The sequence below is a fragment of the Rissa tridactyla genome, chromosome 8, assembly GCF_028500815.1.
Source record: "Rissa tridactyla isolate bRisTri1 chromosome 8, bRisTri1.patW.cur.20221130, whole genome shotgun sequence".
Lineage (NCBI taxonomy): Eukaryota > Metazoa > Chordata > Aves > Charadriiformes > Laridae > Rissa > Rissa tridactyla.
The window spans coordinates 10,716,385-10,732,958 of record NC_071473.1 but is presented as its reverse complement, the minus strand read 5'-3'; the positions used below and the strand labels follow the sequence as shown (position 1 = coordinate 10,732,958).

Genomic DNA, 16,574 nt, shown 5'->3' with positions numbered 1-16,574 from the left:
CTTTCAACCCGTAACTGCTCTCTGCAGTTTGACATTAGAGTAGAGGCTAGGCCGCTTATCAAAAAAAACCCGAAAAACAACTATAATGCTAACTGGGTCAAATCAAGATTAAGGAAAAACTTTGCAGTCTGTACAACTTGGAGTACTTAAATTCACAAACTTCACCTTCTCTTCCTCTATTTTTTCCCCACTTACTGTACCATTTATCTAACAATTAAGATTTTTAAGAACGCAACCCTAAAAAATTACTTATACAAAAATCCTCTCAGTACCACTGGAAACATTATACACTTTGTTAAAATGAGCAGAGAAAAATAGCTAACCTGTTATTTTTTGATGTACTCCTCTATTTTTTTGAAATAAGTTACAATTTCAAAACATGTAAATACCTCGGCTAAAAAAAAGTTCTGGGAATCAGTAATCTATTATCAACTTTATTTTTAGCTTTGCCTGACTCTGAGTTTCATGTCGTTTGGAGAAAAAAACAAAAGTTCCTTCCCTCCCATATACTCAGTGTTACACCGTACAATTTATAGCAACTCCAGATGGAAAAGACTTACCCTCATTTGTTTGTTGGCATGAAGATAAATATAGTCCTGACTTCCGGAGAATTAAAAACAACTATTCCTCTAAAGCGCTTTTATTTTCTATTCAAATTCATTTTCCCATACTTATCCAAAAGTAGCATCTTCTTCTTAAGGAAGAATGATTGAAGTGCTTAGTTTAAACGATTTCAAAATATCTCACACAATAAAGCTGAAAAAATTTATTCAAAAAACACAGGAAAGACACAGAAATACATAACATAATATGGAAAGTGCAGAAATGATAAGTTGTTTGATACATTTTTATAAAGTAAACCCAGTATTTTTAGGCCCAATTCTAGCCACAGGCCTCACTAATCTGATTTCATGTGCAGGTTTCCTTCTGTCAGCGTTGGAGGAAGAGAGCCTTTGCTAAATTTTTTTCCTTGACAGTAAGTATGCCCCTGTCATCCTGTCTCATGGGTAGGTCTAACAAGCTGAAATGGTCCCACTGGACATACTGGGGAAATTTAGACAAAGAGGAATTTCCTAAATTAACTCTTACAGAACTTTACATGAGAAATTAGCATATGAAAGATATCATCTGTTTATACTTTGTAAAACAAGGGGCTCTTCGATGCTCGTGCCAGCCATCCTTCCTGGTTCTGGAATTCTATCTGAAAATGAAACACAGACATAAATATTCTCACGCATCTGGAGATCCAAAGGTATAAGTGTTATTTTTCTACTATTGTCAACTCCGATACAGAATATCATCATAGGAAACTCAGGCAATTTTACAAATTTATTTTTCCATGCAATGCATTACTAAAGATTAGATTTCAGACAACTTCAACTCAGTTATAGTGAATGAATTAACAGAAACACCACATTCCACATGTTTTATCAGGATTCACAGTCTGTGTACTAGTTTATTGGAATATTCATTCAACTAAACAAGCAAGGTAACTTCTAATACGAAAAGCAAGTTAGATGTTAAATATGAGACTTGGAGGGTTGAGTTTATGAATGCACTTGATTACCTTAATATGCAGCATAATTAAAATAGCCAGATAATTAGTATTTTAAACCCACTGCTTTTAGGTCTCCACTGACATATTCCACAAACACATAGAGAAAATAATTTCAGGCTATAGTTACTTAAAGGTTAAAAGCCTTAAAGCTGTTATATTTTTGTTTATTTCAAAAAGCAATGTGCTGTCATGTCTTACGATTAATTCAGAGTTTTGTAACTAACTCTAAATACGTAAATCCCCATGTGAAATTATATTGGAGTCAGCAGGGCAAGGTGACCCTGCACAGAGTCAATTTCAGAACTCAGGTACAAAGTTATACTTTAAAAACAATTCTTCTGTACACTGAGTTTGTTTTGAAAATGGAGAAATTTCTGATAGGAATAATTATTTTCTAACAAAGATAATTTATAGCAGTTCTGGTATTGAAATTTTATTTCTTCAGCCCCCCCTTCTGGCAGAAGAGAAACAACATTGCCTCAGTGAATTAACTGTTAGGAAAGGTGTTCAGTACTCTCACACTTTTTAGATGTCAGTAATATCTCAGGCCTCATATTTTTCATATTTTTGGATACAAAAGAAATAGCTGGTAGTACTAAATTCTCACAGTAGAAAGTGAGGCAGACTCTTTGAAGGAAAAAACTGGACCAATAATCCCTTTCATTCTGTAGCTTAGGCGGTACTAATTGTAACCAGTCAAAAAGCAGACCAGAAAGGGAAAATGAGATTTAGCAGTGTTCTACTAGAGAGCAATGAACTCGGAATTTAGGCTTCTGCAGTCAATGGGATGTGAATTACGTCCTCGGAAAAGGCTTATGCCCATATGCAGAACTGACAGCTAAACAGTTAAGAACTTTCTATAGAAACCAGGTAAGTTAGAACAGATGAGAAACAGAGATACACCTGCTGTTTAATATATTTTACTGAGAAATTAGGTTAAATTCTTGTATTAAATTGCCAATGTAATAAGACTGTCTCCAGCTGACCCATTCCAGAGTTGTAGTAGTATAAGGGCGTACAATTTGGCCAGTCAAACTTTTAGGGAAATGGTAAAGCGGTTGGGTGGATGACCTTTCTGATACTGAGAATTGGGATATTAATATTTTCAGGTCTTTACCAGCAACTGCTGAGCAGTAAATCTCTGTTTCTAAAAGCATAAATGGCATGACAGATATCCTGCCATCTACAAATTAGAACAGCACAGCTGTTTTTAACACTCTTGGTAGAATAAACCTAAACAATTAGGTTTTTCCCCTTCCCTCTAGTAGCTAACAAGTAACTACCACTACCACAAGGTAACAGGACATTCACTGTACCCTGCACTGTTGAGAAATTATACAAATTTGGCTGTCTGCAATATTTAAAAATGTCTGCTTTATAAATAAAATATGTTCCCACATAAGAAAGTTCTACTACTGACACATTCAAAGGCCAGTCAAGCACTTCCAAGGGCAATCAGATTTGTATGCTGTATATGCTGTGCCATTAGCATACCGGCAGAGAGAAGCAAATGTAAGAGTTGGTGTAAGTTAGTGTGGTGGTGCAACCCCCCTGCCCTCCTTTTAGGCGTCTCGGCACTTGGCGTGATTTCCTCCCCACCTGGGCCACATGGAAGAGAACAATACATAATGGTCTAACATGAAAGAAAAGGTGGAGAGCAACAGACCGGAACGCTGTGGCAACCCCTTAGCGTACTTGGTCCCAATGGCTCCTGCTGTTTGAAAGTAGTAGCTACAATTGATCACTTCTGACAACATACAGATTGTGGCCATGGAGGGGGAAATACCAGGACCCCAAGACCTAGCAAGTTCTGGGCTTCAGTAACCAGTGGAAAGTACCGGAATGTTCCATTGTCTGAGCTGGGAAAGACTGAAAAAGTACCCAATGAAAGCCAATTATCTAGGATCCTATGAGTAGAGATTCTAGTAAAGACCCTTTGAGCTCTTCTGATTCGCAGTGGGCTGTGGCCAGTATCTCCCCTGAGATGGGATGCTGCTCAGGCAGACATCTTGAGAATTAGGCAGCCAGGGTGCGTCAACCCCTCTCAAGTCTCAATTATTGCCTGTTGAGGAATGCTGATGCACTGTATTTACTCTAAACTTGAGAAAAGGGAAATTTTTAACAAAGCTCTCTTTCATCCACCTCTCCACTTACATGTTTATGATACACACATTAGCTTTATGGATGTGGATATTCTTCCATTTGTTCGTGCACACGTAGGACTTAAAAGGGGTACCCGACGACTCACTAGAGTCATGTGATATTAAGGGATCTTTGATCTCAGCAGTTATAGACCGCGGCACGTTGTGTGTGCACACTCATATGCTTTACTTATATGTATATGCATTAGTTTGAGATCTGTGCTTTTGCTCGCATGTGTATGTATTGATTTGGGATACCTTATAGTAAGTTAGTGTGAATCTTGTCATCTTCAGATCTGTAATTACGTCGCTGTTCAATTATTTTGTTAAATCACTTTGTAAATCTTTAAATTAGTTAATGATTAAGTGCTGCTAAAATTCAACCTCTTGATCTACCGCAAATCACTAACAAATTTTGAATCGCTGCTAAATCACAGCCATTTTTCAAATATTTCCGTATGCGACAGTTGGTCACTTATTTAAACCAAGGCACATATATTGTTTGTTTTAGAAATCATGGGTGGGTCTTTCTTGAGTTGGATGTGGTAAGATCTTTCTTAAATGAATATATGAGCGACAGGTATGGTCAAGTCACACAGCTTAATGGTATTTTTGAGGTATAAACCCCGTTCTGCTGAAGAATTTTTCCTACAAAAGAGGTGTCACCTCAAAGCATTCCTTGCACAGAGAAGGAGAGGCACTATGTCCATCTGCATGTTTATACTGTTATAAGCGTATGCATCATATAGAAAATCTAGTCACAAATGAAACTTGCAAAAATTACCCCCTACCCACACCCACCTTTTTGATTTCTCTCAGTAGGTGCTTTGCCAAGGTTCTGCTTTGGATAATTCAGTAAAGACACTTTTGGAAGGGTATTCTGGATACTTTCTTCTTTACCACCATGTAAGAAATGAGAGATAATTCCGTACAGGAGAGGTCTGCTTAAGAGAGAAATGACAAAAGCAGTCTATGAAATACTGAGCATTAAAAACCCACCCTTTTCTTTGCACTTCTGAGACCTTAATGTTTACTTCTAGAATATGTACCGATGTCTTTAATTTTTTAAAATACATTATGCCACGCATCATTATATAAATAAGCACAGACCGAAGCCCACCCTGAACACCAACACTCTCGCACTAAGAGACACTCTCAGCTAAGCTGCAGATCCCCTGCAGGTGAAGAACCAGAGTGTGCTTTGCACAAGAACACAGATCCATTTTCTCACTCCTGCAGTACAAAGGATCAGACTTTGGCAGGCTGCACATCCCAAACCCGATTCTTCCTAAGCACCTCACAGATTTTGACAGCACAAGCTACAGAGAACGCTGAACGTGTTTAAACCTGCTTTGCTACCATAGGTCATTAATGCAGTCGTATCAGAGCACTGTCAATTTATATCTAATCTCAGAGTACAATAATCTTTATATTGCTCTACAAAGCAACTGATATGCGGAGTGTATCTGTTTTCTACTTCTGACTGTAGGAAAGACTGTACTGATAAGACTTTGGTGTGCAAGTATACTATCTGGAGAATGATATAGAGTTGGCAGAATTAAATGTTAGTTTTGAGTATGTTTGAAAACAGCCCTATGTTTGACGTTGCGAGTTTGAATCCAGCATGTCAGAGGAAAAATGTCATCTAGTCACATTTCAATTAGTGAGAACGTTTATATGTGATTTGTAATAACACTAAAGACAAAAGTATATGCAAAACAGAATATAATGTGCATTCCAAAATCACTCCTTACACTGATTTTCCATTTGTGTCTTCAACTACGTTCAGCTCTTTGGCAAGAAACTGTCTATCCAAGGGCACTTCAGGCTGTCCAGATTCTGGAAAAAGAGATTTCCCCAAAATTCTTAAGACTGGTAAGAAAAACACCACCAATTAACTTTTAAATACTGATCAGGAGACCTCAAAAGAGAATGATAGCGCACACCTCCCTTTTAGACTATTAATATCTAACAGTATATTATAATTCCAGGAAAACTCACTTAAACATTAGTGCGTCATATTCGTATAATTTACAATACCATATTACAATTTTTATCTTCTTTAAAGGAATCCAAGAAAAATATTAAAGAAGTCTTACAATATAAATTAATGAGCCAAGCAGCTCTTTCTCTAAAGAAGTACTGTTATCAGATTCTATACATTAACTGTCTCTGTTCCCTCTTGTCAAGATGAAACTTTGAGCCTGTAATTTTAATAGAGTGAAATATATCAAATTATTAAATAGCAAATGTAATTACTGTATCTAAGCACAACTACAGAACTTCAAATTTCACATACAAGTGAGCAATAGCTGCAAAAATAAATAAGTGTTGTACCTTATAAACTACGGCTACTATTTAGAAGTTGTAGTCTAAACAGCTCTCAAATATTGGTATTTTAGCACAGCCAGTAACAATAATACTTAACTGCAGTTATTAAAAAATATGGACCTTCTTTTGTTATTTAAGCTGATGGCATCTAACCACATTTCTGATAGTCTATATGCATGAGTTACCAGAATTGCTGTAATTCAGAGCATCAACTACTTTATGTATGCATTACTTTAATTTAAATTATTCCTCAAAGAAATTTTGTTCATTCGTAGGATTTCTATTTTTTTATCTTAACCAAATGCCAATGAGAAAAAAAAGTGATATATACTTTAAAAATATTGTTAGCCATTTTCCAAAACAGAAGTGGACATTTCACGAAAGGTATTTTGATTTTGCAGGCTGCTAGCAAGTTTTCTTCTTCTTGCATCAACCACTCTATGAAAGCATTTTCCTCAAGGATAAGGAGCAAAAGGTAAGTTTTCTTGAAAACTAATGGTATGATGTGGCTTAATGCTGCAAGTAAAGCTGTGGAGAGAGCGTTCGTATCTTATTTATTTCCAAGGGAAGATAAGACTGTGTAGCTTGGTCCTGCTTGTTAATTTCATAGTATCGGTGGAATTACTCAACCAAACAGTAAATGGCTATTAATAGAGTGATGACAACCAAAATTCAGCTCCAATACCTGCAGTCAAAACAGATGCTGCATATTTATATTTGTTATATTCCAGGTATTCACGAATTAGTTCATTGATGAAGAGATTTTCACGAGACAGTGGTGGCCGTGGTTCACTTTGGTCATCCAGCGCATTAAAAACTTCAGCTCTGATCCTTGCTTTTATTTGTCCAAGAGCACCTCTTTTTTCCAGTGTGTCCCTTAAAACTATTACCACAAAAAGATCTGTTAATATAAAGCCAAACATATTCAAGCAGCATTTATCTGCCACAATATAAACATAATTTTGGCATATTCACAGTGAAATAAAAGATATCCGCACCTGTGCATATGCCAGTAGGTAACATCACTAGGAACGTTAGATATGTATTTTTTAGCAGTAAACATACGTTCTAGACATTTCAGAAGCGAGATGTTACTGGACCAAGATGTTTTTAACGAGTGAAAACCTAGATTCTTGAAGGGCCTTATCTTGAAAGGCCAAGATAAATGACAGGGTCGGAGTGCTTGTGTGGAGGTCGTTTCTCCTGCGGCTCCCCGACGGGCGGTGTGAGGAGCCGGCGGCCCCCATTAGCGCCCGGGGCGACTACCAGGCCCAACCGGCGGCCGGATGCACGGGGAAAGGCCATCTGCCCGCCCTTTGGGGTGGTCCGAGGCGCCTCCGCCGACCCCCGGGGGCTCCCCACCCTCTCCGGCACCCCTCCACCCTCACAACCTGCTTTCAGCTCCGCTATCGTCGCCATCGCCCAACGGCCGCCCCAAGGACCCGGATGCGACAGCCCGGCGGCCGCAGGCGGCCACTGCGCAGGCGCAGCGCTGGGTGGGGCGGGGACACCGCCCCCCGGGGCTGTTCCATTGGCTGGAGCACGCCAAGGGACGCGCTCCAGCCAATGGGACAACGCCGAGGGGTGGTGCGTGCAGTTCGAGCGGGGGACGGCGCGCTCCCTGCGGGCGGGGTCGTGCGCTCCCCGAGGCGGAGCGCCGGGGCCTGAGGGACCGGGGTCCCCCTCACCCGGGGAGCAGCTCCCTCGGCCCCGGGGGTGATTCCCCTCTGCTGCCAGGCAAGGTCAGGCCGGGGTGAAATAATGAGCAGAACCTGTACGTGGTGTATCTGTAGTTACCGCTCGGGATCCTGCCCGTGCCCGGCGGTGCAGCCCTGTCAGCTGCGGTGGGGGAGCGGGCGGCATTCCAGGGTTCCTGTATTTTTTTTATCTTTTTTTCCCCTCTGTAGTTCTGTCAATGTGCTTTATATGGAGGGAAAAACAAATAATGAAAAAAAGGAAACGTGGGGAATGAGTGAGAGTTTCTCCGTGATGTGTAGCAGAGGAGTTTTGTACTGAGTCACTGAAAGATGAACTTTCAATCAAAAGGACTCGCCTAGGATGAGCTCTTAATTAAAAGCTCTTGCCAAAATGTAACTGTATACTGGGTGTTTTGCGAGTCTGTGAGGAGCGCTGATGTGTCTGGAGGCACGTGTATGTGCTTCGTGTTGCTGGGATGAGTCGGCAGTGTTTACTTCATGAATGTATTAAGTATTTCCCAAAGGAAATGCAGCCAGTGTGGATGAACAAACTGCATTTGTCATGGTCTAGATGGAGCAGCCTGCTTGGGCTTGAAGGAAAATGTGAGTCTTCTTAAGCAGTAAACCACTTATGGCCTTGAAGTGTGGGGTGGGGTTTTTTATTGTTGGGTGGTGGTTGTTTTTTTTTTACGTTTCCTTTTGAAGCAAATGTTTATATTCTGAGCTTCCAGAGAACTTCTGGCAGGGGGCAATAAATTAATTTCAGGAAAAAAGAAGTCTTCAGAAGTAATGGTGAAGTTAATTTGTTCCTTTAACACATCAGTTTCTTTCAGTGAGTCAGCAGTAGTGCGTGCCTCTGCCCAAGTCTGCTGCCCAGATCCCTGGTGCAAATCTGGTGATGAACAACCATTTACTTTTAACACGCATGATACTTTTGCAACCAAAACATTTTTCTCTGCATCCTTCAAAATCTTTCCGTGTTGTTGTGGGTCAATATTCTCTTACATCTAATTTCTGGTTGATTAGTTGTTGTTCTTTTCCACCCTGTATTTCCTATACAGCTTTCATTTGTATCCTACAAAGCAAGGTTCAGAGTCCAAAATAGAATTTGGGGGGGAGGCTTCTGATTGCAAGGAAACACCTAATAAAATAAGTTTGCAGTTTCTATTTTATATATTAATCTGTGTTTTAAAAGATGCTGTTACAACAATGGTTTGCGAAATTCACATGCAATGACTGCCTGGTAGTCTGGGATCTTGCTTTTGTATCTCTCTGCAGGTTTGTGTCAGTTCCATTTTTTCTCCTCCACAACAAATATTTTGAGTCTGTTACATGTTGCTTATGAACTCTTCTGCTTCCCCTGACATTTTATTATTTACTCGGCATTTTGACTGTACTTTGTTTAAAATCTGTGGTGGTATTGCTGTATTTTAGAGTTGCTAAGGGAAGAAGATGGAACTAGTTGTAAGGGAACTAATTTGAGGTGCAGATCCAAGTATCTTTATTTGATGAGAAACATTATTAACGTGGTACGTGACCCTGTACATGGTACAGGGACAGTTTGAGGCTGAAAAAAAATATTATATTGAAGTACTTGGAAAGTTTGAATCCTGAAAGCATAACTTAGGTTTCATTAGTCTTTTAGCATACAAGAACCCTCCTCACTTCATGCTTATTTACTGTCTTCTTGTTTGGAACAACTCCTGTGATATGATCTCCATATCCTAAATAATTTTCTGCTGTATCATTTCAACTATAAGTTTACGTTCCATTTTTACGCATAGAATATGTGTAAAAGTGTAAACTCTTAGAGGTTGTATTATCTGTTTAACATTTTTTCTGGTTTACTATGCTATTAATAGTGCTATTACAAAAGAAAAGCTCTTCCAACTGTATTAATTGTCAGAGCTATTAGCATTTATATGCGCAGCCAGGGGGAAAAAAAGTATTCCTTGCAGCCAAGGGGCAGTAGGATGACAGACCTTGGAGACTGTGATGTAACTTTTTCAAAAGGAGTCACAGTGAGGATCAAGAAATCAAAAACCAGCCCACCAAGTTATTTATTATGATTTTAAGATGAATGTAGAGAGTCCATAAAACAGGACAGAAATATTCTTAATAAAAATAGGGGGAATCGAACTTCAACATTTACTATAAAGATTTTAATATGGTATGAAATAAGGTATGGGCTAAACTGACACAAACTTGTACAGCTTCCAACACCCAATTTGTTTGGTTTGCTCTTTCTGTGATGATTCTGCTCCGTTCACCAAGGCATACGTGACCTTGCTGTGGGCTGAACTCTGCTGCCCCTCAACCTGACACCTTGGGAGTGAGAGAGCTGGGGGGACAGACCAGAAATGTTGCAGTCGGATGGACAGTTGGGCCACAGCTGGCCACCAGCACAGCTCTGAAACTGCAGCGGAGTGTGCAGGTGAGTAAAGACCAATCTGTGATACACTTTTTGTACATGTGATGCTTGATTTTTGGTTATACATTAGACAAATGAGACCCCTCTCTCTTCTAACAACTTTGCTTGTTACTGTAATTGCTCTGGATGCAAAAGAACATTTCAAATTGAGGTTCTTTATGTAACTTGTGTGATTAACGCTTTCAGATGTTACCGTACAGTAGTATGTAACCACCCTGCTCTTTCCTGCAGGGTATGATGCCATTCCTACATATGCGCCATCCATACTCCAGCTGGATTCTAGTGGGTGCGATAGTCAGCTGAGTGTGGATGCTGTGGGTTTAATCGATGCATTTTAAATGGGATGTGAAGAGCGCAGAGTGAGACACAACCAAACGCAACCCTACGGGCTGTGCAGTTGTTTCAACTGGTACCTATTTTGGTGCAAACTTGGTTGTGGATGAGGTTATTTTGGTTCAGTCTCAGTTCACGCTTGTCAACTGGAACTAGTTCGGGATTTTGAAACCAGTTTAACTGGTTCACGATGAAAAATGAAATATTTGAAGGTGACCCTCAGCTTCCACTGTGGCCTTCCCTGAGGACGGTGCCCTGTCCCCGTCCCCCGGGTGCTGGCAGGGCACTGCGGTGCCTCTCCACGGGGCGTCCCTGTGCCCCGGGGCCGGAGCAGTGTCACGGGGAGGGGTATGCCGTGATCCCCGCCGGTGGCTCTGGTCGAGCCCGGCGGGCAGGTGCGTCCGTGGCCGGCGGTGCGTGTGGGGGTTCGCTGCCGAGGGCGGGCAGTACCGGCTGCCGCCGACACGGGGAGGGAGGCGGAGGTGCGCCGGGGAGGGGGGGGAAGCGCTTCCGCCCCGGCCACCCTGACGGGTGCGCGGGGGATTTCTCCGTTGAACAAAACAGCACGTGTCGGGCTCCGGCCGCGCTCGCAGCCTCCCTGGCCCCTCCTTCGCCCCGGGCCACCGCGTCTGCGGAGGCGATGGGCGACCCGCGGGACGCCGCCGGGCCGGGCTGGGGCGCGCCGCGCCGCCCGCCCCCGCCAAGGCGGGGCTGCGCAGCGCGGGCGGTGGTGGGGCTCGGCATCCCCGTGACCGCGGAGCCAATCAGGGCGCCGGGCTGGCGCTGCCGGCCCATCTCCGCCCGCCGCCGCCCGGGCACGGAGAGGTGCGGAGGGGGAAGCGCAGCGCTGCCGCGGTCGCCCTGCCGTCGCCTCGCCGCGCCCCATGGGGATCGAGAGCTTCTGCAGCGCGGACGCCTACGAGCCCTTCTGGGTGAGCGGTGGGATGGGGCCGCGAGGTGTCGGCTCGGCGGCGGCTGCCGCCGGTGTCGGCACTGAGGGATGGCGGGGAGGCGGCTAGGTCGGGGATGGTCGCGGGCCGTCCGGCCGGTGTTGGGGAGAGGGATCCTCCCGTGCCGGTGCTCACCTCGGGCGGAGCGCGGGGGGCTGCGGCGCGCCCCCGCCGGGCGTGCGGGAGCACCGGCACCGAGCGGCCGCGGGCTGGGCGGCGGGGCAGGGCCGTGGCCGGGAGCTCGCCGGTCCCCGCGCGGGCGCGATGTCCCCGGGGCCGGGTCGCAGAGCGGGAGCTGGCGTGCCTCGTGTGCGGGGCTTCCGTGAGGGAAGCTCTTGGCGGGGGGGGGGGAACTGGTGAGGAGAGCTTGTCTGAGAGACTGGAGAGCAGTTCCCGAGTCACCGGAGCAGCCTCTTTCTGCCGCTTTTGGCCGCCCGTCTGCGTTACTCAGGGTTGTGCGGGTAATAATAACGGTGACTGCTGCCGTCCTGCTGAAGGGTGGCGTGCTGTCCTGTGAAGGAGGCCAAAGACAGGCTTTCTGCAGGCTAGCAGCTGTATCGCACGTTTGCATAGCAATATTTTTGCTCTTCCTTAATGAAGAGTGGTGAGCGCAGCCCGCTGTGGGTGAACTCAAAAAAACAGCTATGCAAAGGTGAGTGATGTGGACGCGTTGCAGTGTGTGCGTCTCGCTCAGCTGAGACACAGGGTTCCTCTGTAGAGGCAGCAGGTGCAGGCAGCAGTGAGGCCTCTGGGAGGGCAGGAGGGTTGTGAAAATCTTTCTAAGGAGGAAACAGGTTATATGGAGAAGGAGGCTGTGTGGAGGAAGGGAGGAGAGAGCTGGAAGTTTTAAAAAATATATAAATAAATGAGGGGGTGAGAGCTACTGAAAGTAACATGTGAGTTAAGTGGGAAACACATGGATTTTCTTAGACTGCTCAAAGAACTTCTCACATATTCATAGGGTATTTGCCAAATAGCATTGAGCAAATGAGCTACCTTACTAGTAAAAAAATAATAAAATCATATATCTCAACAAATGTCATTGTACTATTTATCTCAAGAACCATTAAAATATTACTCAGCAAATATTATTAAAATCATTAAGACTTTACGATATTTAGCTTTTTCAACTGATCAAAAGTGACTCTGTTAACCTGCTCTTTCATTGTTTAAGTTCATATATCTTTTCTGCTACTTTTTGGGTTTCTCAGAAGTGGCTAAATAAGTTGTCATGAGATGTATTTTCTTCCTCTCTTAGGATGAGACATTTTACTTGAAGAGCTTTAGAGAATATATGTTTCAGAATTCATTTTATGAAAAAACTGACTTGAAAGAGTAGTATTTTTGTGAAAAAGAGCTGCCAGTTCTTTGAATGGTGGAATTGAAACATCAGGTAGAAGCAAGAACTACACTTAGGATGTTGGAAACGGGTAGTTTATATAGGATTTCTGATGGCAAATTCTTTCATTGTGAGAACACTTACAGTTCTTGTATGTACTACAGCCATTTCTGATGTTTGTGGTGTGTCATAACTACTCCATAAATTTTTTTTCACTAGTTGCATTGGTTTCTAAGAATATAGATGGTTTTGTGATTTGTCATGCTTTTCCAAATCACGTGGAGTCTGCCTTTCATTTCTTCCAGCTAAAGATCCTGTGGGTGTGGTTGTTTGATTTCTGGATTCGTCTAATCCTGCAAAAGAACAATTGTGAATTCCAGTTGGTGTAAGATGTGTCTGGAAAAATTTTCCTTGCTGAAGTTGATCTCATAAACAATACTCTGTACTCCACTTTGTTGTTGTATTGTTCCAAGTAGTGGGGAGGACAGTAATGCTAGTTTTGGTGCTTATGGATACTCTGGCTGCTTAATTTTCTGGTATTTCCATTGTTGCTACTATTTGAAGCTGAAGTTGTAATGGATTTTCAGAAAATGCCTGTTTATATGCGGTGTTTCACTGGGCTTCTAGATATCACCTGTGTGTGTGCTACTGTCCTTCCTGTCTTCTGGACTGCACTCTTCCGCTTCTCAGAGCAGGGTGCTGGCTAGATACCCAGTGGCACGTGTTACTGCGTTCTCGTGGTGAACTGTATGGCCACATCAGCTGTTCCGGTTGGTGCTGAAGCCTTGCTAGTGGAGCAGCGGGGTCTCCTAGCGCTGGCAAGCTTGGCTTTGAGGAAGAGGTGTGTTTTCTGTCAAAGGTGGTGCTGAGTTTGGGGCAACTCAGTTTTAAGTTGTGGGGGAAACTTTGCAGGTTGAAAGGACCTAATGGACCCTTAAAGACTGTATGCTAATCTTCTTAAGCTTTGCTGGCCAGGATTTTTCTTGTGTGCACACCCAAGGAATGTTATTGTTGAAAGCTCTTGTCTAAGAATTAAACAGATTGGTTTTGTTTAATACTTACTCTGAAAGGTCAACAGCCTGAACAAGTTTGCCATCTTCTTTATTCCCTTTTTTTTCTTTTTTTCTTCTCACTATCTAACCTATCTCTGCGCCCCCATTCAGCGTATTGACTTCACTGCAATCAGATTTGCTTACAGAACTTAACTGTTCAGTGCTTCCTTAGAACCAGACTCCCTTTTTGGAAGAGTACTGTTTAATCCTGGCTTTCTCTAGCATCACTAAGTACCTTGGAATGAGTATCCAATCCATAATACAAAGAAAGGTACAGCTGTGTGAGATAAAGTTACTATTTACTAATAGCTGGTGATGACAATAAAAGCTTTAAAAAACACTAGTGGGCCAGGGGTAACATTTTGTACTACTTGCATTTCAGTTCAGAGACTTTAAGGGCCTGTTTAAACTAGAAAACTTTTTTGTGACGTGACATGCTGAGATAGCTTTGCCTAGAGTATCACACATGTATGACTGCAGTCTACCTTGCTTTGATACCTGCGTAAAAAAAAAAAAAAAAAGGTGAAGTGGGATGAGGAACTCTGTCATTCTAGGTAAGCAGGATAAATGTCAAGGCAGATCTAGAACTTACTGTACACTTTGGCCTGCTGACCCAGCTGTCTGGATACATGCACAATCAGTGGTGGTCTCAGTGTAGTTACATTTTGAAATAGTCTGCTTGTTTTCCTTTCTTTTGAATAAAATTTTGGGGTAGTTTGAGTTTTTCAGAACCTGTAAACTATGCAGTATCATATTTAGAGAAGTCTTTTCATGTTTGAAATTGCTAAAGGAGGAAGTTAAGAGTTTTTGTGGCACTTTGGGTGTTGGCCTTAAAAACTCAGTAGGGCTTTTATGAAAATGAAGTAGGGAATATGAAAGAAAAAGTGGGTTCAAACTACTAAGCAGTTCCTTACAGTCCTTTCCCAAGTGCTCTGCTAGGTCTTACAGGAAGTCTAAGTTATTCATGCATTAAAAGATGCTTATAAGTCAAACAGAATTTTAAACTTTTGAGGTTCTTGCTTATACTTAAGGGATTGTGTGAGAAATGGCTTATATAAGCTTTTATCATGTCCTTCACAGGCAAAGACATTGTGGTTTTTAAAATGGATTTAGGTAAAGCTAAATCTAACCCTTCTTTATCTCAGTGGGAACTTAATGGAATTTTTTTTTTACATTTTTCTAGTTGAACTTCTAGTTGTTGAGGAAGTATTGAAAGCAAGTAATTCCACTTGCTTCTAGGAGGAAAGCAAGTTTTCATCTCCTCTGTTTTGTTTTGAAAAGTAGTGTCCTGTAATGATTCAAGCTGTGTCTGCCTCTGGAAACCCAGGCCTGTTTCTTTCCTATTGGTGCAGAAAGCTTTTGTGGAGCCTCTTCTCTGTCAATGGAGGAATTGCATCTAAACACCGTTCTAGGCTTAGCACTTCATCGTGTGGAAGCAAACTACAGGAGATAAACAGAATGGATGGGAAAAGGTGAGGCAGAGCCTTGTGCACAAAATCCAGGGACTGCCTTGGTGGGACTGGGTTCTGCTTCCCTTGCTGTTGTGTAGAGTTCTGTCTGAGGCTTTCAGGCATGTTCGGTCTGCCTTAATGTCTTTTAACAAACACTCCAGAAAATACATTTATTATGTTTTGTATTTGGGTTGACATTGTTGTAGCTAGGGGAGATCACCAGCCTCTCTCTCTCCTGGTTGCAGACATGTTATGATATTCTAAGACTATAATGTGGCTTGAAAAGATTTTATTAAGAAAACAAATATTAATATTCTGTAAGTTATTATAACGATTGGTGGACGCTTGTGAAGTGATACTGTGTGAGGTAAACAGCTGCTATGCTTATATTGGTTATCAGGACACTGGGACACTGATAGTTTTCCTGAAATAGGCTTCTGAAGGAAAACCAGGCATTTTATGTAAGGAGTAATTTAATGTTCTGAAGTTCTGTGTCTTATGCTTTCATGTGTTAGATAAGCAGTGAATTATCATGTCTCTTGGAACCCTGCAGCAGCTTTTTGCACTGTGAAATACATCCTTAGTGCTTTTTCAGTATGTTTGTGGCAGAGCTAGGGAGGGAGTTTGATGTGCTGTTGAGAGCGGTGCTGAGTGCGCTTGATAAAAGTTGGTTCCTTTAGTTGTAAAGGTATCCAGTTTATGAATGCATTTGTGACCAGCTAGATAGTAAGAGTTTAAAAGAGTATGCACATCAGAAAACTACTTACATTAGCTGACATAGGAAGGTCGTATGTAGACAGCATTTGGAACAGAGGAGCAGCAGCAGTAGAGTGTTAAACAGGAAAACCTTTACACAACATGGTGCCTTTAGTATACTTAACAGCTGATTGCCTGATTCTCATAGCTTGGTTTTTTTGGCGCTGTTTTTTTTGGCGATGAACACCAGAGGCTTGTCACCTTTCTCTTGTTTAAATCTGTAAAACATCTTTGTTGGTCATATGAACAAGGTTCTAAATTGCATAGAAATTAAACTTATATAAGAAATTAAACTTAGCTCTCTTCATCCACAATAGATCTGTTTTGGGGAAATACAGGAAAATGAAGCCTCATATTCTGCTGTTGATGGAGATTTCCTTAACAGAGGACCTATCATTTTGCACCCGTCAGTTCAAGGTTGTTCAGAAAAGTTAAATGAGGGGGGAAGAAAAACCCCAGCAAAACGTCTGAATAACTTGTGCTGCTCCATGCAATTACAATGCAGTTTACGTTGAAGCACTGTGCTATACTGGGA

General features: G+C 42.3%; 2 protein-coding genes and 1 long non-coding RNA gene across 13 annotated transcripts in view; 2 read left to right on the top strand and 1 right to left on the bottom strand.

The window, feature by feature from the left end:
- Nucleotides 1–751: 751 nt before the first annotated feature.
- Nucleotides 752–7,514, bottom strand: CEP20 (centrosomal protein 20). Of its 6 annotated transcripts, none has more exons than XM_054210706.1 (5): nt 7,422–7,514; nt 6,716–6,913; nt 5,454–5,538; nt 4,501–4,643; nt 752–1,201 (listed from the first exon to the last, which is right to left on the bottom strand). In XM_054210706.1, the coding sequence occupies exons 1-5, from the start codon at nt 7,447–7,449 to the stop codon at nt 1,125–1,127; spliced, it is 531 nt and encodes a 176-aa protein (XP_054066681.1). In that variant the 5' UTR covers nt 7,450–7,514; the 3' UTR covers nt 752–1,124. The 6 variants fall into 6 exon arrangements, with proteins under 6 accessions (XP_054066681.1, XP_054066682.1, XP_054066683.1 ...); XM_054210707.1 differs by having other exon boundaries at nt 4,501–4,640; XM_054210708.1 differs by lacking the exon at nt 7,422–7,514 and adding an exon at nt 7,029–7,385.
- Nucleotides 5,489–10,096, top strand: LOC128913347 (uncharacterized). Its single transcript, XR_008467918.1, has 3 exons — nt 5,489–5,574; nt 6,432–6,505; nt 10,002–10,096. It is a non-coding gene; the product is annotated as an uncharacterized LOC128913347 (long non-coding RNA).
- A 1,170-nt stretch (nt 10,097–11,266) lies between these two features.
- The window catches only part of LOC128913340 (multidrug resistance-associated protein 1), a 57,231-nt gene continuing 51,923 nt past the window's right edge, over nt 11,267–16,574 (top strand). For 3 of the 6 annotated variants that reach the window (XM_054210687.1, XM_054210688.1, XM_054210684.1), the window contains exon 1: nt 11,267–11,423. In XM_054210687.1, the coding sequence (XP_054066662.1) occupies nt 11,376–11,423 (48 nt within the window). In that variant the 5' untranslated portion in view covers nt 11,267–11,375. Of the gene's footprint in view, nt 11,424–12,074; nt 12,094–15,286; nt 15,305–16,574 lie in introns of those variants that run through there. The other 3 variants (XM_054210685.1, XM_054210690.1, XM_054210689.1) reach the window with 3 other exon arrangements.